The sequence below is a fragment of the Panthera onca genome, chromosome C1, assembly GCF_046562875.1.
Source record: "Panthera onca isolate mPanOnc1 chromosome C1, mPanOnc1 haplotype 2, whole genome shotgun sequence".
NCBI lineage: Eukaryota > Metazoa > Chordata > Mammalia > Carnivora > Felidae > Panthera > Panthera onca.
In genome coordinates, this window is record NC_138346.1 from 173,944,672 (window position 1) to 173,968,093 (window position 23,422).

A 23,422-nucleotide genomic window follows, 5' to 3' on the forward strand; every position below is an offset into this window, starting at 1 on the left:
TAGGATACAGGAATTTTCTGATAGATAAAGTTCATCTTTTGAATTGTCAATACCTTTTATTTGAATTATTTAGTGTTGGGTGGGGCACAAACCAAAAAACTTCCCACCTTATTAGCCTAAGTGCTCTGCAAATTGAATTTTTCGTGATAGTTTAATTAAGACATTACCAGACATTCATAATTGTTGTTACTGCTTCTGGAGACACTGAATTGCATAGAGCCATCTTTACAGAGGACTTCTGCCATAACCTCGGAAGATTACCAAAGGAAAACAAATAATCATGTGTATTCTGTCTGTAACCTTCAGTACTCACACAATATTAATTTGACTAATTTTTAAAATAGCTTTGTCAGAAAAGAAAGATTTTTGTTCTTGACTCGTGGTTGTCTTGCTGATGGTTGAGATGGCTAAAAGTAAAATTTCTGGGCAAGGTGGTCTCAAAGGACAGAATAAATACAAGGAACAGCTGCTATTCGCATAGTACTTAATGGTTTACAGAAAGCTTTTCTATGTTGTTTGATTCCTCACAACAGTCCTGTAAAATAGGCAGGTGGTATTTTCTGTGTTTGGGAGATTCTAAGGTCAGGAGAGGTCTAGGGGCCTGCCTTTAATTATATAACCAGCCACTGACAGAAAGAGGACCTGTGAGCAGGTCCTAACTCTGTCAGTCATTTCCTCCATTATTTCACATTGCCTGATTGACACTATTGAAAAAGACCAGTCAGATTAGATCTAATTTTGTTTTGGGAAATAAGAGGATGAATGGCCAAAATGGAAGGACTTCAAAATAATAACTCAAAAAATTTTTTTACCTGTGTGAATCATCCAGTGAGTGACTTAATGGTACTTTAATCAGATTTCATTTGTTTGAATTTTGAATTCTCAATAAGGCAGAATAACTTATGTAGATAGTATAAATTATATGGCAGTAGTTTCCTAATGACATTTGCCTTAGTCATAACACCAGTTAAATGTTGTTTGAGTATTGGATTTAACAGAACAGTGTGAAAGGAGAAAGAAGTGTTTTGAACAGGAACTCCAAACTATTCTCTTCGGAAATAGAAGAGGGGACTGGAGGTGGTGTTAAAAAAAAAAAAATAGAAGAGTTAAAGTTTTAAAAGAAAAGACCTGATTTGTTTGTAGCTAAAGGATCTTTTCCATAAAAACACATGCAACTGACCCCCTGTTTATGGGAATGTTTTAAGATAGTTAACACTGTTATTGAATGCCTCCCGAATGCATTTAAATGTATTTAAGTCATCTCCAGTTCTGACAAACTTGTCCTCATTCTACAGATGAGAAAAATGAGTCTCAGAGAGGAAAAGGAACTTGTTCCAGGTCACATTAGGTGAAGGTGACTTCAGGGTCTGCAGTCTTGACTTGTAATTTTCACACTTCATCTCAGGTCCTTGACTCAGACTTTTTCAGTCTGCCCTGAATGCTTCCCCCATGCTGCCTTTCTAGATCTTGGTGAACCATGCATCGTTGTCCCCTCAGGTCTGCTCCAGGGAAATTAGAGGACTTCACTGACCACCCTATCTAAAATAGCTCACATCTGCCTCTCACTCTCTTAGTTTGTATTCTATTTATCTTCATAGAACTTACTACTACTGAAGATACGACGTTTTTATTTCTGTATTGTCTTCTCTTCCTTCCCTCTCCCTCCCCATGATAATACAGACTTCATATGGACAGATTTTTGTCTGTTGTGTTCATTGTTACACCTCTAGTGCTTAGGGCAGTGCTTGTTCTAAGCAAATATAAAAGGCACTCTTTGTTAAGGGGAAAAGTTGGCATGATGAATCACTAACAGGGATCTTTAGAGGCCTTACCGTTTGTTCAGCACCAAACTAGTGCTGAGCTTTGTTTAAAGTCTTTCGATTTGGGCAGTCTTTAATTAAATCAATACTGTTTTTAGATTGCTACAGATTTTTGGTAGCTTGTTACACCGTGCTCATTCCTGTTTTCTTGCCTTCATTTGTGCAATTTGTTTCCTTTGCTTTCACACTGAAGTGAAAACACTGCAATCTCATCTTTTCAATGGCATTTCTGATACCCTGCTGTATCACAAATTACTTCTTGCCCTCACTGAATGTCTGTAGAATGTATGATTTTAAATTTGGTTTCTGCTTAGGCAGGCCTTCCCTAAACACCCTCTCTGAAGTAGTCTGTGCCTGTTTGTCTCTCTATCCCTTTATCCTTCTTACTGTTTCTTCCTAGCACTTACTGCTATATATATAATTAATTATATATTAATATAAGATTACAAGCAATATATTAATATGTAATATATATTAGCATATATATTCTCCCATTAAATTTTTTTTAAATTTTATTTTTGAGAGAGAGAAAGAGAGCAGAGGAGGGACAGAGAGAGAGAGGAAGACACAGAATCTGAAGCAGGCTCCAGGCTCTGAGCTGTCAGCACAGAGCCCTACATGGGGCTTGACCTCATGACCCATGAGGTCACGAGCTGAGCCAAAGTCAGATACCTCACTGACTGAGCCACCCAGGCGCCCCTATATATATCCTCCCATTAGCATGTAAGGTCGGGAGCTTTATATTCATGTCTGTATCCTTAGTGCCTAGACAGTGCCCGGTATGTAGGATGCAAAGTAAATATTTGTGGAATAAAATAAAGATTCAATAAGAAATCCTGTTACATGATATGTCTGAATACTTGGTCTATAATGTCTGTATGTAGATCTTGACTTTAACTTCCTCAAATAAGTACTTTAATTCCTTTGACTTTTTGCTTCCTTATCTCTAAAATAAGAATAATAAAATCTACTTTGTAGAACTGTTGTGAGGATTAAGGTTGTGTAACTGTTAGTACTGGCATAAGCACTTGGGAACTGTTTGCTGCTATTATTAAGTTCTCCACTACTCTTAAACTCTATCTGCCATGGTACAATAAGTACATTCAGTAAATATGAACTGTATTATGTAAACCTTGTATTTTTTTCATAGTCTTTGGGCATTTCTTGATTTCTTGGAAATCCTCTATAATATTAATATTTCTGTTTTCCACTGAGAGTGCTTACTCTTATTTATTGGCCTAATGATTAAAAACCGGTATAAAACTTTCAAGCATTTATAAGGTAGCTTATAATTAAAAGATACTGCCCAGCAAAGTGCAAGTGGACGAACCTTAGTAATATATTAAAAATTAGAAAAGTTTAATACCAAATACTTTAGATATGTTGTCAGAGTGCCCTTTTTATTCTTGAAGCTTGAATTTGGATCTGTTGACAAAACCTCTAACTTTAAAATCCTGGGATAACTGGAATCTATGGCATTTCATATGGGAAAAAAATAATAGTTAATAAAAATCACATTATACTTGTAAGTTATTGTATCATTTAAAGGTAATTTCAGGAAAAAGTACAGTTGGGTATTATGTATTAGCATTGTTTTTACTACACGTTTACAGATGGAGAGGGGGTAAATTTTTAAGATATTTCAAATATTAAAAGTTTTCCCCAGAAATCTTTTTTCATGTTTTTATTTATCCAAAATAACTGTACTTCCATCTCTTAATTAGGGAGATATGCAAACCGAAATACTTAAATAAGACCTCAGTACGTCCTGGCCTGAAGAACTGTGGGGATGTTAATTGTATTGGACGGATTCATACATACCTCGAGTTGATAGGAGCAATCAATTTTGGATGTGGTAAAAATAAAAACCCAACAACATCTTTTACTCAACATTTTTTATCCTTAGAGCACCCGTTAACTTCCTTGATGGTTAGAATTCAAGCAGATTTAGTATAGATGCAGAGTTCAGAAAGATGCTATAATATGGAATAACTGTATTACTAAGTTTTTTTGTAAAACAGATTTCTGTTGATTAAGCTACATTTTCCTGTAACCTACAGTGAAAATTGGTGGTATGAAAAGGAAAAATATTCTCTAAGTGGGAGAAATAATTTAACAATGAAGCTCTTTGTCAAGTACAAGTAACGTCATTTTAAGAAAAGTCTGATAGTAGCCCATTCAATATGCAAAATCTGTATTAATGCTAGAAATACTGTCTAGCAGTGTTTAAGTAAAGGAAATAATTTATGAGCCTCTACACTTAAATGTAATAAAGGTGCCAAAATATTTTTCACGGAAGAAAGTTTCTTTCACCCTAGTTTTTCTCAAATATGCATGATTTTGAATGTATTTTTCACTTTTATTGAATTAACTTGACACAAACATTTTGAAGAAAGTTAATAACCATAGTTGTGATAAGGTAATTAGATAGGTAATTAGAACTTTGTAACCCATGGTTTCAGAAGAATATGTTCTGTCTTTGAGAAGACAGCTAACCAGAAAATCTCCTATCAGAGATTATTTATTTATCTTGTAGAGAGAATTTACAGTCTGCCCTGTGGTCTGTTTTTCATTTCGGTGTCTGTGTTTCCCCAGGCACTGTATCTTGGGACTGGCTGCTCAGGAAAACTAAGGGTTCGCAGCTTCCACAGCCACTAAAAAAAAATGAAATCACGTTTTCTGTGTTAGACCTCTGAATTCAGCAAAGTGAGCTTAGCAGTCGTTTAATTAGAAATTAAATTACCCATCTCCTGAATATCCCATTTTACTGAGATTTCCTTAAGAGTGTTATTAGTTTTACGTGAGACTGCCAAGTAATTGCAGAATTAAGATAGAAGCTTAGGTATAACAAAACTTAGAAATTGGCTTACAACTTCCAGTCAGTATAGGTGTGCCTTCCTATTGAACGAATGAGTTTCAGAAAATAATAGACTGTTTTATTTTTCCCGAATTCCAATAGAACAGGCTGTGTACAACAGGCCACAACCAGTTGACAAAGCACGAGCCAGGGACCGAAAAGATGCGGCGGAAGCATACCAGCTTGCACAGCGTCTGCAGTCTATGGTAAGTGTTCACCTGTCATCTAAGGTGTGCCCCCTTCTAGCCACCTGTTAAACACATGGACAGTGAGTGGAAGAACGTGTTTTCTCTTGTATGTCACCTTAGCCATTTACTTTTCTGGTTTCTCTTCAGTGTCATGTTTATAAGGCAAAAACCAAAAGCACCTCGTAATTCGCTGGCAGACTTGACACAGAAGCGTCGTACTTTGCTCGCGTGGCCTTAGAATTCTTGGTTCCGGTTTCTAAGTCTAGTGTGTCTTTTACAGCCATACAGCTAAGCTCCTTTTTCTTTCAGTTACTTTGTTTAGCTAAAAAGTCTTAGGTGAAGATTCAGCTTCTTGGAATAGCTATCTAAACTATTGTAGCCTTTCTTTTTTAATTCTTGAAGTTAGGGAGTTTTACAGTATCTTACAATTTGTGAATCTTATTTTAAAGGTGAGTGATCTACAAGTCTCTTAAAAGGCAGAGTCATAGTGTGATCTCGTTGGTTTTACTAATAAAGTAGATTGGTAATAGGTGAGGTAAATGAAGAAACGTATAGATAATAGAGTGGACATTTTTCTTAGCGTATTTAGGCTGTTAACCATTTCTGCCTACCTAGATTTACTTTTATAAGAAAGGATGTATTTAGATACAGTTGCTGGAAAAGGTGCCACTCAAACACTGGCCTCTGAGCCAGTCTTTTTTGTTTGTTTGTTTGTTTGTTTTTTTGTTTTGAGAGGGAGAGAGTGCAAGCTGGGAAGAACTGAGGGAGGGAGAGAGAGAATCTTAAGGAGCCTCCACCACGCCCAGCACAGAGCCTGACATGGGGCTCAGTCTCACAACTATGAGATCATGACTTGAGCCGAAATCAATAGTTGGACTCTTAACTGACCCTGCCACCCAGGCGCCCTTGAGCAGTCTGTTTTAAAGGCTTCAGTATTGGGATTTATAAAACTAGATATTAGTAATCTTGTCAACTAATTTCATAATGTTTTATGGTTTTTATTGCATCCACTAGGCAGTCTTTCCCTTTCTGAGGCTGAGATGTAATTTTGCTTCTAGTTTTAATATTCTACCTCTTGCTACGCGTTCTTGCAAGTTTTCTACCACAAGTGGTTGAAAGGGAAGTCATTTTCTTGGTGGTTCTTTTTAATCTTAAAAATATTTTTTGTCCTAGTATTTTAGTTTCTAAGTGGCGAAAAGAAATGAAAATTCAATAAGAAATCCAGGTAAAATTTAGAAAATCATTACTGATTTATTTCTGAGCAGAGTGTAAACTATTAAACATAAATTAATAAAATAAAATTTAGTCAGGCAATGCTGATCAGGGATTACAATATTTTAATGGAGAAATTAACTGATTTTTTTTAAATAATCATTTTGGCTTTGTGTATTGTGCTGTGATTTCCCCAGGTTAATCTTGTTACCTTTTGCTTCATTTTAATCTTACCACAGCGCACAAGGAGACGTAGGGTCCGAGACCCATGGGGAAATTGGTGTGATGCAAAAGACTTAGAAGGACAAACCTTTGAGGTAACTTTGACTGTAGCAGATAGGTCATCACTAAAAGTTGTTCCATCATCTGTATATGTATGTCTTAATGTCACATATATTACACTTGTTGTGTGTGCGTGTGTGTATCCGTCCCATGTTAATTTGTCTAGAAGTCACCAATAAACAAAAAAATAGAAGGCATTGGTGCAATTAACTAGGAGTTGGATTCGTTTTCCAAATTTTGTCTAATCTCTGTATTCTGGTCTCTAGCTCAAGAATATCTGCCAAGGTGCCAGGAAGTTGGTATGCCTAATTCATTTCAGTAAACATTTATTTATAGAATGATGTTCTGATATACCAATTAAAATATTGTCCCAAGCATTAGACATAAATTGAATTACAAATACTAAAGTGTCATTTCTACCAATAAAAACTGTGGTTCTGAAAAGAAACATGGGTGACGAATGTGTGTGTGTGTATAAGTTCTGTATCTATAGAATTTATTTGTGAACACCCAGTGCAGTAGAATGGAAAGAATGTGTGAATGTGTACTTACTGGCTTTATTACCTTGAGCAGTTTCTTAACCTCACTGAAATTCAGGTTTTTGTCTATGGAGTGTGAATAATACCTCTGTCCAAGAATTGTTATGAGAATTAAGTGAAGTAAATGGAATAAAATATATGAAGATTCTAGTACTAGGTTACTTAATAAGCCTTGCATATACCAATTACTCAGTAAATTATAGTTTTCCTCTTGAGTTTCAGTACAAAAACAAAACAAAAAGAAAACGTTCTCCTCTTTTTCTCTTCCCCATTCCCTGTCCCTAGCCTCACTTAATCTCTAATCTAGGCACAACATTAGTAACGCATGATTCCTGCCTAGAAAGAACTTCTATAGTTTCTAGTAGGAAAGATGAAACCTGTGTTAAGTTCCATAAGGTTGATCTTAAGAAATGTCAGGTCTTCCCCAAGGGGTGTGTGTGATGAGAGAAGGTTTCACAGAAGATGTGACTTGAGGGATTAGCAGGACAGTCTCAAAATGTAGAAAAGTAGGTGAGGGCATTCCAGGCTAAGGGAGCAGCATAAACAAAGGTAGAGATGTGGGAAAATACCAGACATATTCTGGAAAAGGTGCCTAGTTATTTGGGCTAAAGTGTAAGAATGATAGTAGAAATGGAATGAAAAGATTAATTTTGTACTTATGTAGGACTTATTAAGTATGTGTCCAACCCTATTCTAGTGTTTTATAAACATTAATGCATCATTACGATAACATCATGACACTGTTATTATTACTATTTTTGTTCCCATTTTAAAGATAAGGAAACTAAAGCACAGAAAGCTTCAGTAATTTGGCCAGGGTCATCCAGTAAGTAGCAGAGCGAGGCATTCTGTCTCCAGAATCTGTACTCTTTATCATTATGCTGCGCTGTCTCCCTGTTGGGAAAGAAAACAACACAATAGGATTTGATGACTAGAAATGGGAAATAAGTAAAAGGAGGGACTCAGGTGATTCTGAGGTTTTTAAGTTTGGTGTGGCTGTAGATTTTGGAACAATTTTTTAATATATTATCTAGCATTGCAATTTGTTAGTAGAAAGAAGGAGGTACATCTCCATCAACATAGTCTATCCTGTTCTCACCTGCCTTTAATTATGGTGTTAAAGAGTATTCTTTATTACTATTGATTCTGCCTGTCAGTGGCTGATGGACTGGTTGATCAAGTGGTTGTTTTCTGTTTTAGCATCTCTCTGCCGAGGAATTGGCGAGAAGAAAAGAGGAAAAATGTAAATCTGTTAAATCCTCAAAAGTACCAAGACCAACAAAAAGGTATAGTGTTTTACACATGTAATTTTTTTAACTTATCACCAATGATTAGGAATGTATGGAAAAAATACCTGATTAGCAACATATTATTCATATTAAGTTTAAAAATACTACTAGATGGGGCGCCTGGGTGGCTCAGTCTGTTAAGTGTCTGACTTCAGCTCAGGTCATGATCTCACAGTCCATGAGTTCGAGCCCCACGTCGGGCTCTGTGCTGACAGCTCAGAGCCTGGAGCCTGTTTCAGATGCTGTGTCTCCCTCTCTCTGACCCTCCCCCGTTCATGCTCTGTCTCTCTCTGTCTCAAAAAAATAAATAAAAACATTAAAAAAAAATTTTTTTTTAAATACTACTAGAATTTTTGAGATTTTTTATTTCACTGATTACCAGTTTGGAAGAGCTTGAGCAAAAGTTTTGAATTTATAGGTTTAGTGACTATAGGATCCAACATATGTTGTAAAGGGGCCTTGATTATAACAGGTGGTCATTCAACTCCTTAGACATTATAAATAGGTAACCTCATGAAATGACTAGTGCTTTCTTTGGTTGGTGCTGATTGTTAGCAAGGTTTTTGGGGATTTTTCTGTGTGTGTGTGTGTGTGTGTGTGTGTGTGTGTGTGTGTGTGTGGTTTTGTTGTTGTTTTTTTTTAATAATCTGTTATTTGTAACATAACACTTAAGAGTCACCAAATAAGTTAAATGTCTTGGTTTTCTGGACCCTCACTTTCTGTAGATGCAGAAATAGATTATGGTTTCACCAGTGTCCCTTTTAAAATAAGATATCTAGGAATGTCCCCAGGTCATTTTCAGTGAAAGAGCCCTGATGTTTAACCAAGTGTAAGTCCCTAGGTAAGTTATGTAAAGCCTTAAGCCTTCAGTGCTCATTCATAAAATAATAACTATAATAGCTAAGACTGTTGACTATGCTTTAAGCACTTTGTATATATTAACTCATTTAATCCCCATAACCACCCTGTGCAGTAGTTAATAATATCATTCATGAGGAAACAAACTTGCTCATGCTTGTTAGTGATGGAGCTGTGATTTAATCCAGGCAGTTAGACTTAAGAATCCATACTGCTAACATTACATTATATATCCCCTCTCTAAAAGAAAAATTAAAACCTACAGTTGTTGTGAGAGTAAAATAAGATAAACTATGTAAAAAAATATCGTCATCCATAAGCTAGGACTCCTTATCTAGTATCCAGACATTTGCTTTTCTGAATCTCAGCATGAGACATATTTATTGTGATTTCCAAGTCATTGTTCCAGTTTGTCACAATCTGAATCCAGCTCCACTTTTCTTATACTAGCCTTCATAGATTTGAGTCAACATTTCAGTAAGCTTACCTCTTCTGCCATTGATCACTGCTTAAAATGTTTAACTGGAATAAGGGAAAGCCTCAGACATCATTGTTCCATCAGCCATACATTGCCACAGTTGACTCATGATTTTTCATCTTGTGCAGAAGAAAAATCATAGTAGATGTCTTGCTTACATTCAGACAAAATATATTTGAATCTTTATGAGTCTGCTAGTTTCTAGCAGATCAGTTCTATCAAAAATGAAATTTAGATTTACTTATCATGACATATATTTTCATGAATCCATTATTACCCTTAGTAGTCCTCTCTTCACTTGCTAAAGGCTCAAAATCAGCTGTTGAATAATCTTTTCCAGAATTTTCTCAATATTCACATTTAATTCCTCTGCTCCCAAAGTCTGCTTTTTTTAAGAAAATAAAGCCCAAAATTGCCTATTTGTAGCCCTCCAATAATTTTTCCATTCTGAACAGTTCCTCCAAAAAGGTCAGTGGGTTTCACATCATGGTTCTTCATTGCTCTGGGATGCATATGCCGTCTTTGTGTTCTTTTTTTTCGTGTTGATGAAGCACTTTTTTACTTGAAGATCTTTCCTCTTCATTCATCTTATATTTCTGAAAAAATGCTTACTGTGTGTCAGGCACTGTTCTAGGCACTTGGAGTACAAAGTGTCTGAATTGCTGACACTAACAGTCTCTGGTAGAATAGGAGCTAAATAGTCCTGCTCTTTTCTGGTTGTGTTAACATGAACATATATTCCTTGTTTTTTTCTTTCTCTGACCATAGCCTAAAGAAACCTTATTCTTGATATCTTCCTCAGACTTCAGTTCTTTCCTGCTTAAAGCCTTTCTAATATTGCTCTCAGATTAATACATGCTTTTTTATCTACCCTTGCTTACATGCCCCTCTTTTTTTTTTGTCTTTTTTTTTTTTAACTTTCTCATTTTTTTTTTCATTTTTTTTTAATGTTTCTTTTTGAGAGAGAGAGACAGTGCAAATGAGGGAGGTGCAGAGAGAGAGGGAGACACAGAATCTGAAGCAGGCTCCAGGCTCTGAACTGTCAGCACAGAGCCTGATACAGGGCCCAGACCACGAGCCATGAGATTATGACCTGAGCCAAAGTCAGACACTTAACCTACTGAGACAGTCACCTGCCCCTAACTTTTTTATTTTAAAATACAAGTTTATCATTGAACTTTTCATATACATTAATTTCTTTAGTAGAACCATTGCCATTCATTCAATAAATATTTGAGTCCCTACCCTGTGCTGATACCGTACTGACAAGTGTTTTTGAGAACTTTCTTCTTGAAACTTTTTTTACCATGTCATGTCAGGGAGTTGTTTACATTTTCTTCAAACTTTTTGAAACCTTTCAGTTTAGGACACATGTGTGGGTACAACGTTCTTCTCTTTGGGTGTTAAAAGAAACTAAGGCAACAACTACTTTCTCCCAAAGGCCTTGTGATTTCCCATTTTTTTTATCAAGTCCAAAACTCAGCAGAGTTATATGGGATGTCCTAAGAAATTCCCCTCGCTTAGTATTTTTCTAAGAATCTAGATTTAGATTATTGATACACATTTTCAAATTTAAGTGAATGTTGCTTTCCTGATCTTGTCATTGAGATTATATTAGAAATGATTTTTTTTCTTTTTCAGCTCATTTGATCCCTTCCAACTGATACCTTGTCATTCTTTCAGTGAAGAAAAGCAGGTACTATTTATGCATCACTAAATGGCCATAAACCATGCCCTTCTGTCAGACAGGAAGTATTTCTTTTCCTTTGTGTGCAAGGCGTATATGTATGTGAAAGATTGGACGAGGCAAGGTACACTATGGGTCAGATGAGTGATGCAGATGGGAAATGAAAGAGAATTTCTCCATGCTAGGATTTTGAATGATAATATTTGTAAAAATCTCTGATTTGTGCTGAGCCTTGGTTGGTGATGAGAACTTGGTGTGATAGGTAAAGAAGAAAAGGGTGGACATTCCAGTGAGGAGGAATAAAATCTCTATTTTTATGCTCCCCCATTTTTTTTTTTTTTTTTTTTATATTTCAGGAGCCATTTCAGGTGAAAGTGGCTTCAGAAGCACTTTTAATAATGGATTTGGTAAGGATAATCTATTGTGTTTACTTACTCTGATTTCTATTCTTGTGTATTTTTATTGCAGGCTTAAGAGAGAGTATGGAAGACGTGTATTTTGGATCTTAACTATCCTCTTTTACAAGGAGTCTAAAAATAAGTCTTTTCTTTTGGAGAAAAGCCAAACAATTGCATGTTTCCATATTTTAGAGAAAATAAATTAATGTGAGTTTTTGCAGACTGTTTATCATCATTAACCCTGTTTTAATTTCCTGGCATCCTTTGTCTGCTGCCTTCTAGATAACTGCAGCAAAGCACAACTCCTACCACTTGGAGGTTCCTTGTTTGCACTAAGTTACTGAGACCTCCAGTAGCTGTGTTGGTTTTGGATGTTTTTCTAGAGGATGTTTTTTGTAGGACTACCAGGAGTGACTTTGACTTTTTATCTTTAGGGTCCTGAGTGAGGAAAGCAAATGGTGTCTTCATTTTGTAAATTAAATAATGACATCTTTGAGTGTTTGGTTCAAAGCTTCTTAGCTGGCAGTGCAGATAGATTGAAATCCCAAGTCTCTGTGTAGTGAGCCTAGTGTCTGATTCCTCTGCTATGCCCGGTTACCATACTTACAAATGATTCTCCTATGTATAAGTGAGCTTTATTCTGATTTTTTGTCAGATGGATTTGTATGTTTGGGCTAAGTCTATTTTGTATTTCTTTTTAGCATGCTCATGTTTCTATGGCAGAAGTGATTGGTCTATTAGGAGGAAGATACTCAGAAGTTGATAAGATAGTTGAAGTAAGTTCTTGCTCTTAAATATTTTTTAAAATCATTTAGTCCTGCTGCCATACCAAATATTTTTATAGATTTCAGTGGATATAATTAAAATAGAATTACCTGTGATATACATGAGAGTATGCCAGTGTGGGCTGGATATTCCCAGGAGTAAATTAACATCCCATATATTGAGTACCTGTTTCCTTTTACCATCAAGAAAGAGGGAGCACGGCCAGGCCTCGCCTCCTCGTTGCCTTCACCAGTAAAATGCTACAACTACTCTTAAGAGGCCAGGAACCATGCAGCAACCTTATAGTTGAAACTCGGCATGCATCACTTTGTTGAAATTATTATCATAAATAATAGGACTCATTGAAAGACTTTGTATGTGCAGGTATTATATGGGCTGGTCTGGAAAACTAACAATTATTATGGCCTTGTCTGAGTGGAAAAGTGGATTCTGAGTTCCTACATCGAATCACACTTTTGAAGTGTAATTCATTTGCAGGCTAAAGGCTGCCTGTGATACTGTCGGATAAAAGACGTGGCCTAAAAAAAGCCTCTGTGTCTCTGTATGAAAGAACTAAAACATTAAAGTGATAGAATTAACAGGATTCAGTGTAACCATGTAAGGATTAATCTTTTATAGGTCTGTGCAGCAGAACCATGTAACAGTCTGAGTACAGGACTGCAGTGTGAGATGGATCCTGTGTCACAAACACAGGCCTCAGAAACCTTGGCTGTGAGAGGCTATCGTGTAATTGGATGGTATCATTCTCATCCTGCCTTTGATCCAAATCCTTCTTTACGAGATATTGACACTCAAGCCAAATACCAGGTGTGCCTCTAGGTCTTGCATGTATGCACGTTTTCTCTCCTCTCGTTGCTTTCTATTCTATTATATAAATATACTTTTTTTTTTTAATGTTTATTCATTTTTGAGAGGCAGAGCATGAGCAGGGGAGGGGCAGAGAGAGAGGGAGACACAGAATTCAAAGCAGGCTCCAGGCTCCGAGCTGTCAGCACAGAGCCCAACGCGGGGCTTGAACTCACAGACTGTGAGACCATGACCTGAGCTGAAGTCGGACGCTTAACCGACTGGGCCACCCAAGCACCCTCTATAAATATACTTCTAACATTTCTAGCAAAGTACTGAATTTCTAATATTATTTACATCTGGAGTTTTGAAATAACTTTGCATTTTTTCTGATTACAGGGGTAATATATGTTTATTTAAACATATGGAAAATCAGCTATTTTGTTTAGTACAGACAAGCCATCTAAGTGACAGTGATAATTACTCCCAGAGCCTCTAAAAATTGATGGGAACAACTAGTACAGGGACTGGGTACAAGTGAAATAACCAGAAGCAGTCTCTTTTGCATCTCTGGAAAAAACAAACTTTTGTTTTGTTCCAACATTTTATGTTTGATAGCTGTATGTTTTTGCTATAGGCAGCTATTATTACCATATCGATAAAGATTATAGCTGAAGGGTAGTGAAAATAATTTGTAGACATATTCATGGTAAATACAGATTTTCAGGCCAGGTCATATTTTTAAGGATCATTTCTGGTTGGGTTGGGTACATTTTGACCTGAAAAATTTAGAGTGTGGAATGATATATAGTGTATTTCATTTAGTTGCTGTTGGGATGTGAAGTTTTTAACACACTTTGGTGTTCCTTTTTCTCCATTCGTTATTTAAGATGTTGCTATGGGTAAATACTGATTTTTAAATTTATGTAGTCAAGACTAATTTTACTTTTCTTTGAATTGTAGAGTTACTTCTCCAGAGGTGGTGCCAAGTTCATTGGAATGATTGTTAGTCCTTATAATCAGAACAATCCTTTACCTTATTCCCAGATTACCTGCCTAGTTATAAGTGATGAAATTAGCTCAGATGGCTCTTACCGTAAGTTTTCAACAAAAACAACCTCATCCTATTTCTGCCCACATTTCTTTGAATCTTTCATAGCAACGAATTTACAACTATGTGAAACTATGTGATGGAAAGCTTTACACCCTCAACTAGAGAATTGCTGTCTACATACCATGTAGTGCGGCCTCCCTCTTTCCTTTAGTGATATCCTTCTAGATTCAAGTCCCCACTGTGTTACCATGGCCTCTGGGCACAAGGGTTATATTGTGCAGAAAAGTTAGAGCCAGGCAGCGTGCATGTTAGTTACAGGCAGGCGTACCATGGAGATACTGCAGGTTTGGTTCCAGACCACCACAATAAAGCAAATATCGCAATAAAACTAGTCAAATGCTTTATTCTTAAGTTTTTGGAGGGAAGAAATGAAATAGAGGAGAACTAAGAAATGAAAAAAAAAAAAAAATCCACCTGGGAAAAAATGGGGAAAAAAGACCATTTTAGAGCATATTGACAAAGTATGCTTATATTGTAAGGAAGGACAATCATAATGTTTTCCTTCGTTTTTTTTCATGCCTTTCGATTTGCTGGCATTTTATTTACCTGAAAAGTCTTAATATTGGCAAAAACACAGTTGAGAGGCAGTATAATGTAAAGTTAATAACATAAACTGGAGCCAGACTGCCTGGGTTCAGATCCTGGCTCTACTTAGTAATTATGTGTATGCTGATGAACAGGTTATTTAACCTCTCTGTGGCTCTGTGTCCTCATCCAAAAATAAATAAATAAAGGACAGTACTGGCAGCTAGTGCATTTAAGTGGCATTCCATGTAGTAAACATTGTATAAGTTCTACAGTTAATTTTACGGTGTTGCCCTCTGCTAACAAATCAACTCAGCTTTTCTTTTAATACACGGCAAATATAATTACAGGGGGATCTTGAAGGCCATGTGAAAAATTTCTAAGTAGGCTCATCCTTTGGTCTTTTGCCTTTCTGGCTATGTACATGGCATCCACCCCTTGGGCTCCTGTCTCTGGAACTGAGCATGACCATTTTGACAGGAGTGCAGTTGCTGCCCTTCCAGAGTTCATCCTATTCCCTGACTGGTTAGGTTAGCACCTGTAGGCAGGTCAAGTGAGTGTGGGCCCAGAAGCCAGGCAGACCTGCTGGGGCTTAAAATCCAGGCTCTTCCACTTCACCAGTCTAAGCAGGTTGTTCCACGTGTCTCGGCCTTCGTTTCCTTATCTTTAACGTAGGAATAATGCACCTGCCTTATAGCATTGCTGTAAGCTCAATGACCCGTGTGAAAATAAAAATCACTAGGATGGAATTGTCTTCGTTTGCCTACCTCGGTGTCTGTTTAAGCTGTAGTTCTGGCACCGTTTTTAACAGTGCCCCCTTTCACTCAAAAAGTCTCTTGATTTGGATGTAAGTTATGTGATCATCCTGCTTCTCCGTTCCTTACATAGAATTGTCATGCAAATGGTACGTGTACTCTTCTTTATTGTTATTAATTGCTGAGCATTAATATGCTCGATGGGCCAGGTTCAGCCAGGCAGTAAATATTTAATGAATGCCCACTATGTTTAAAGTGCTGTTCAGCTGGTCTGCCAGGTTGTGGTTGTGAGGATTCTTGGTAATTAAAAGGAGATTGGGGATTGAAGCGATAGTTGATGACAGTCTGCTTCATTATGCTTTTCTAGGTTTACCTTACAAATTTGAAGTACAGCAGATGCTAGAAGAACCTCAGTGGGGATTAGTGTTTGAAAAGGCAAGATGGATAATAGAAAAATACCGACTGTCCCATAGGTATGTGCTGTGGTTTGAGGTGGCCGCACATCTGCAGCGCGTCTCATTAAATGATGTTTTAGAGAAAACCCAAGTTAAATATAAAATTATGATGTATGGCGTCAGTGACAGTTTATTAGAAAACAGATTCGTTTGTGGTATTTGTTTCATCAGTTTGTCTTCATATTTCTTCCAACAGCAGTGTCCCTATGGATAAAATCTTCCGCCGGGATTCTGACCTGACTTGTTTGCAGAAAGTAAGCTGCCTTGATTTTAATTGGTTCTATTGTTCACAGATTCTAAAGCTATTCATCTCGATGTGGTTTCCCATGATGCCTAATGCTTTGTGGGTACATTTTCTGTGTATTTTTGTTATTGCCGTTTGCTATCTAAAATTAATTTCTAGGAGAAAATTAGTAACGTATTTTGTTGCCCACACTTGCATATAGAAGTAATACTAGTTTAGAATAAATTTGTCAGTGTTGGCTGATAAATTTCCTAGCAGATTATTATTATATACAATGGAGAACATTTTTCTCATTTTATTAAATTCAAAAGTCTCATGTTTCCATTTAGCCTTAATAATTGTTTGTTTTTAAGATTGGTAGTATAAATCTAATAAATAAGTTTAAGTGTCATTTTATTTAACTTTCTGGTCGGAAATAAAGAGTCCTGAATATTTTTATTTTACTTCTTGTTTTGCTTCTATGAGTATAAAGAGTTAAAGACCCATAGGCTGGTAACATCTGTCTTTTTTTTTTTTTTTTTTTTTTTTGGTAGCAATTTAAGAAGAGAAAACTAAAACATACTGAGTTTCTTTTTAATATTTTTACCCCCTTGTATTAAAACTTTCTTTTTGTTCTGTTGGAAGATTAACGTGCGTGTTTCTCAGGAAACAGCTCTATCTACCACCCTGATGTAGCGTCCTTGTATGTACATAGATTTTCGTTCTACAGGATTATTTTGCTTTGTAAATGTAACTACTAAAAAAAGAAGCAAAGTCACAAATTTGTCCAAAGTAAAAAAATCACAGTTAAAATCTCAAGTGTGTCTCCTCATATAAAGTCATAAAGGAATAAGCCCAAGCATTTCTCAACAGTGACTTCCTACACTCTAGGTACGTGATTATTGATCACAAAACTGTCTTCAGCCACATTTAAGGAGACTGTTTCTCTTTTGCTTATTAGAAAAAGATTTGGAAAGGGATACAATAACGATAGTAGTGCAAACCCTCTTCTTACCCTTTTTAAATATTTAAAACTGCAAACCCTCTTCTTACCCTTTTTAAATATAAAACTTTTCTCTCCAATAGCTCTTGGAATGTCTGAGGAAAACTCTGAGCAACGTGACTAATTGCTTCATTGCCGAAGAATTCTTGACTCAAATAGAAAATTTATTCCTTTCCAATTACAAAAGCAAGCCAGAGAATGGAGTGGCTGAAGAGAACTGTGCTGTGGGTCCAAAGGAATTGTTAATGTAATTATTTTAAAGTAAGGCATTCTAATCTGGACACAATAGATCCTACTGTCAAAGTAATAACCTCGAAATTGTTCTAATTTAGCTAATAGTGGCACACCTTTAATATTTTGTCTCTAGTTCACAGAATCCAAGTCGGTCACATAAATCATGTGACAAAGAGATATGGACTTGTTTTCTTGCAGTGATTATCAGAGTGTTGTGTGAACCAGGGTCTGCTGCGGTGCTCCAGTCCGACCATGGCCAGTAAGCAGTGCAGTAGACTCTGAAGGGCTGTCTGCTGTACTGTTGTATTCAGGTCGATAAATGGCATGTACCTGTCATATTTATTTCTTCCCCAACTAGTCATTCCATTTTTGGTACTTCATGTCTGTGTCTCCTTAGGAGCACTTCCATTTTTTCCATGTGTTTTGGTGAGATTTGCTTATGGTTGCAAACGAGACATGGATGGATGGTCACTGAGGTAGTTAATAACATGGTTGACAACTAGTGGTCTAATGAATCTAGCAACATGCTAGATAGGAGGCCAGGGCAGGCATAAGAGACCCAAAGGAGAGAATCAGCTTGCCAGTTTTCCCATTATAGGTATTTGTTTCCGTTTTATTTTATAGCAGTAATACTACAGGATATGGCATTTTCTCAGCTATCTGAAACATTTTGTATGGATTTCAGATACATGAAATAATTAGCTTCAACTGTATGTCCACTTCTATTAGTGTGTGTGATAAAACCTCATTTAATTGGAAGATGAGTAATCTTCACCCTCAAACTAGATTTTTTTCTACTACCTATTCTCAGAAGAGGCAAATTATAATACTGCTTAAATATTAAATCAGAGATTTAATTTTAAAAACAAAAAAGCCTTCCAGGGTATATTACATATCTAACCCAGTTTCATATACTTTCTAAATGTAGAACATAAGTTAGTAAACTTTCTTTTTTTAATTTTTTTTATTTTTTTATTTTTTTTTACATTTATTTATTTTTGAAAGACAGAGACAGAGCACAAGTTGGGGAGGGGCAGAGAGAGGAGACACACAATCTAAAGCAGGCTCCAGGCCCTTGAGTTGTCAGCACAGAGCCTGATGCGGGGCTGGAACCCACAAACCGTGAGATCATGACCCGAGCTGAAGTTGGACGCTTGACCAACCAAGCCACCCAGGTGCCCCTTAAGTCAGCAAACTTTTTATGTAAAGGGGCATTTAGACAATAACTTAGGTTTGTAGGCCACATACTGTCTCTATCAGACGTTCTTCTTTATATTTTTTTACAATCCTTTAAAAATGTAAAACCATTCGTATTACCTCATGAGCCTCACAGAAAACGAGTTGCTGGCCATTATCGTCCAACCCCTGCTCTAAAGAATTAAAAACATTCATAATTTATTTTCAGATGCATGAATCTGAGAACCTGAAAGCCCTTATTTACATCATCTTCCATCATCTTTTTTCTTCCAACAAAACTTAAAGTTGTGATTTACATTTAAGTACATTTTCAAGTAAAATTAGCAGTCATGCTGCCTGTTTACTCAAATAGATTTGAGTTTATTTCTATTGCTATAGAACTGATTTACACCCATTCTCCAAACATCCTTATTAATTATAGTTTTATTATGTCTTATCTGGATGTGATTCTGTATTTTTATCTCTTTTGGTTGTAATCATTAGCTACAGAAGAATATGGCAGTATTTGAGAGAACAGCGAGCCAGTTTTAGATGGCCTGGGTCTTGGCTCAACCTTGTGACTTGGAGGTGGGGGGTGGAGAGATGGATACAGTTGACCTTCTCTGGGCCTAAATTCTTGTGTAACTGAGGTCTAAATGACCTTCCTAACAGCCCTGCAGGTCTAAATGTATTCCTCTATAGGTAGTTAGGATAAACAATGAAACAATGTATAAGGCAATTACTTTTGGGACTGAGGTTTATAAGAGCTATAGACCAAAAATCAGGAAACCTGAGTACTTATCCTAATTCTATTATCAGCTTTGCTCTGTGACAGTGATAAAATCACATAATCTGTCTGGACCTCAGGCCCTTCACCTATAATCCACGGGTCTGAGTTTTATGACTTAGTTTATCCTTCCAAGCACACAAAGTCTACGATTCTGTAAAACATAGTAATTGCTTCCTTTGTACTCTTCCTTTTGACATATTTTTCCCATTGTACATTGGGAACAGATCCTAGAAAGTGGTATTAATTAGCTCTTGATTGATATTTCTGTATAAATTGATGAATTCGGGTGATGGAAAATAATCGAAATTGTTAACAATTCTTTTCTCAAATCCGGTTCCTCTGCATGTCAAGTTAACCATATTTACCAACCTAAGCCATACTGTGAGGAAGTCAAAGATGGTAATCTTCAGAGTTTAGAGTTGGAGAACACAATTTTTTAAATAATATTTACTGAGTGTTTTTTTTTCTGATGATAGAGTGTGTTTTATCATAAAATATTTTTTAAAAACAAAATGCATAAAACAAAAATACATAAATCCTGTTATCTAGAAAACCACAGGTAACATTTTAGTATATATTCTTCCCCCCCTTTTTTTTCTTGGACCATGTAATTTTGGAACATTAAAATCTGTAGTTTTTTCCTCTCCCTCCTCCTTCGTTCATTCTCCCTGTTTCCTTTTGCTCTTATCATATTCTCAAGACATTTTTCAACTGCAGGTGCCCACATTCACTGCCGACTTGGGCTACTGAGGGCAGTCAGAGCCAGGGCCTTGGAGAAGCACAGAGGAAGTCTGTTGAGGGGCAGTGTAATACAGGAAATTCAGGAGGCAGAGACCCAAAGGAAAACCTCCCTCTGGTAATGTTTACAGGAGTGGAGACCGGACCTGAAAACATCCAGATCTCTTCATCCTGATTTGATTTTTACAGTTGCCCAATGACAGTAAAATAATGAACTTTTTTTTTTCTTTTTCCTGCTTGGCTAGCGGAAATTGACAGTAGTACTTTGCCAGTATTAGACTTAGTTCTCTTTAAAATCTAATCTCAAAGTAGCTTTCAAAAAAGAAAAATCAGTGGAATAAGATCGACAAGATCAGAGTCTCCTTCCTCCTCCATTATTTTATCCTTGAACTATGTTCAAAGCCACATTAGGACTTAGACACTTTTGCCGCCTTTGGATGTCTTCTTCCATAAAAAATTAAAAATAAATTCATTATAATTGCATTTGTATAAAATGAATCTGATATTGTATATAAACATGTCCTCAATCTAAAGGATTGATTTTTTTCCTTCTAAATTGAAAAGAAATTAAAACATTTTATGGGCCTTAAAGGTATTGTGGGCTGGAGGCATGGTGCCTAATAGATAGTAAGGTGGTCCTGCCTGTATTCTGAAGAGTATCCTTGGGAAGACGGTAGTCATTGCCCTCTCCCTGGAAAGCCTGTCTCACCGACCCTGGGGCAGCTTCTTCACCCCAGCCAAGAACACTGCAGTTCCTGGGGCTTTAGATCTATAGATTTGCACTTCATTCTTCACTCACCTGACCAAAACTTAGGAATGTTGATTAGGAACAATCATCCTTTCAAAAAAAAAAGATAGGAGGCGGTGATTAGTTTTAGCTGTCACGTAGATATTTTTGTTCTGATCCTGAATCTATAGTTTTGAACCTCATGCCACGTATCCTACCACCTTTCATTTCTTCATTTCCCTCAAGCCCTTCTCTTCATCCCCACCCCCTCTACTTCTTACCTCTCAGCTCATAGGTACAAGGTGGTTCGTTTAGCATTTGTTGAAACCGGGCCTGAAGAGCAGAGCTAAACAGACCCGTTCGTGTTTTGTGGAAGCTCATGCTGCCCCCGCCTTCCCTCCACAACTTTGCTGCCCCACAGGAGTGGGGTGAGGTCTGCGATGTGCAGACTGGAAGCGGGTCAGAGCTTCGGCAGCAGTGTGGGCAGCAGGGAGACTGCAGGCTCAGCAAGCCCACCTGAGCAGGCCTCCTGCCGTGCAGTTTGCCTGCTTCCGTTGGTCTCTCTGGGTCCCGACAAGGGGAGCTGTTGGGCCTGTGGGAAGTGATGTGGGCAGGCCACCCCAGGATTGAGGCTTTGCCTGTGGACACAGAGACCTATGGACACCTGACCCCCTGACCTATGGCTGCCTATCCCCACGTCATCAACAGGCATTCCACCCCAGTTGTTGGGTTTCTCAGTAGAAATTAAGGAAGGGCAACTAAAGTTTGTTTTGTTTTGTTTTTTTCTCTTTTAACCTACATTCTCCTCTACCAGTAGCCAGATACTTAAGTCCAGAGTCCTACATGATGGCATTTAGGAAAACTTACTTTATCCAAGCACAGAGGAAAAAGCACATTTTTATCATCATCTCTATCAGGATTAATACAAAATTTAATAAATTTGATCAATATCCCCAGTTTACCAGCAGTTAGTTTTCTTACAAATTAATACCCTACTTTGCAATATTTCCAGAAAATCACTGTGGAGAATAATATACTTTAATCCCTGACCTTTCCTTAAATGGTTTTATATGTGCTTTTCCCCCCAAACTCTATTTTCTCTGTTTTGTTTTGTTTTTTCCATTTACCCTGTAATTTGTGCTTTCTGGCCTTTGCTCAGTCTTTTAAGCGGCCTTAAATTCCTTCTGGAACAAGGCAGAGAATAAATATGTTAGCTCCCTAAATATGAGGAGAAAGTCAAAGTTTCCCAGAGAAGCCATGATTATACCAGATGGTTGCTCTATACCAAACTAAATCTGAGAAGGTAAAATTAACCTAGGATATCTGGGTTGTTTGTATTTCCTTCCTTCGACTATATTTATGAATATATTCATAAGAACTTTAATTTCAGGGAAAAATGCCTTGTGTGCTGTCTTTGAGGTTTTCTAGAGTAGTCTTTGAGGATTTAAGAAGAACGTTAAATGTGATTTCATAGTTTGTACTCCTGTTTCATAGGTTATCACAGAACATTTGTTTAAGCTATGAACTATATAATAGTATTTAGATTCCAGCATGATTTAAATAGACTGATCAGAGATCTTTAAATTTGCGGATTTGACGTGCAAATTGTGTATTATGTATAAGTTTACTCTATTGATAAACCTGTTGCTGTTGTTTTCCCCAAATGTTATTAGTGTTTATGGATTTCTTTTATTACTTTGAATTTTGGAATGTTCTGTAATGAAAGATAATGACTTAAACTATTTTGTACATTTAAATATGCCATGCTGTCTAAATCTGTATTAAAGAATATTGTAAATATTAACGTTTATACAGTTAAGAAAGCTTTTCCTCGAAATGGTTGAACTCTTCTCCCTGTACTTAACAATGACATATTATAAAATATCTGATTTTAAGCTTTGAAATTTTAGCTTCTGGTAAAAATTAAAGGGAAACCTTCTGAAGATTCTATATAAATAAAATTTTGAAAAAAAAACCTGGTGAATCATTTGGTATTTCTCAATTTTTAACATCATATACATTGAATTGCAAACTATACCCCATTAAATCAAACATTGATTTTCTATTATGTTGAACATTCTAGGGGACACAAAGATGAGTAAATTTTGATTTTTTTTTCCCCCATAAGAAGCCAATTTATTACCTAGTACATGGGAAACACATAAAACCAACATGAACAGCGAGGATACAAACTGGAATTGATTATAAATGCCTGTAAAAGACTTCAAGGGTAATAGGTGTTTAGGCAATAAGAAATAATACTCTAGAGTGTGAGTGGTGAGATTGACTTCTTGGAAGAAATCACCTTTAAACATCCTGGCAGGATTTGGTTAAATGATGTTTGGGGAAGGATGTTCCAGAGAGAAGTGACCTTAGCAAAGGTATGGAGACAAGAAGTGGGAAATATTTAGAGAATGGTGAGTCTTTGGCCAGAAGGTAGGGTAAGTGAAGATGTTAGGTAATTCACATGGAGACAGCTAAGGACACAGAAGGTATAAAGTG

At 36.7% G+C, this 23,422-nt stretch overlaps 1 protein-coding gene across 3 annotated transcripts in view; it reads left to right on the plus strand.

Annotated features, from left to right (window-relative positions):
* MYSM1 (Myb like, SWIRM and MPN domains 1) overlaps positions 1–21,852 on the plus strand; it is a 37,686-nt gene extending 15,834 nt beyond the window's left edge. Inside the window, exons 9-21 of one of the 3 annotated variants that reach the window (XM_060624376.2) lie at positions 3,545–3,675; positions 4,780–4,883; positions 6,317–6,394; positions 8,099–8,184; positions 11,165–11,219; positions 11,567–11,617; positions 12,310–12,384; positions 13,013–13,201; positions 14,144–14,276; positions 15,942–16,047; positions 16,226–16,283; positions 17,339–17,516; positions 17,623–21,852. In XM_060624376.2, the coding sequence (XP_060480359.1) occupies positions 3,545–3,675; positions 4,780–4,883; positions 6,317–6,394; positions 8,099–8,184; positions 11,165–11,219; positions 11,567–11,617; positions 12,310–12,384; positions 13,013–13,201; positions 14,144–14,276; positions 15,942–16,047; positions 16,226–16,283; positions 17,339–17,506 (1,234 nt within the window). In that variant the 3' untranslated portion in view covers positions 17,507–17,516; positions 17,623–21,852. Of the gene's footprint in view, positions 1–3,544; positions 3,676–4,779; positions 4,884–6,316; positions 6,395–8,098; positions 8,185–11,164; positions 11,220–11,566; positions 11,618–12,309; positions 12,385–13,012; positions 13,202–14,143; positions 14,277–15,941; positions 16,048–16,225; positions 16,284–17,338 lie in introns of all 3 variants that reach the window. The other 2 variants (XM_060624374.2, XM_060624377.2) reach the window with 2 other exon arrangements.
* The last annotated feature ends 1,570 nt before the right edge of the window (positions 21,853–23,422 follow it).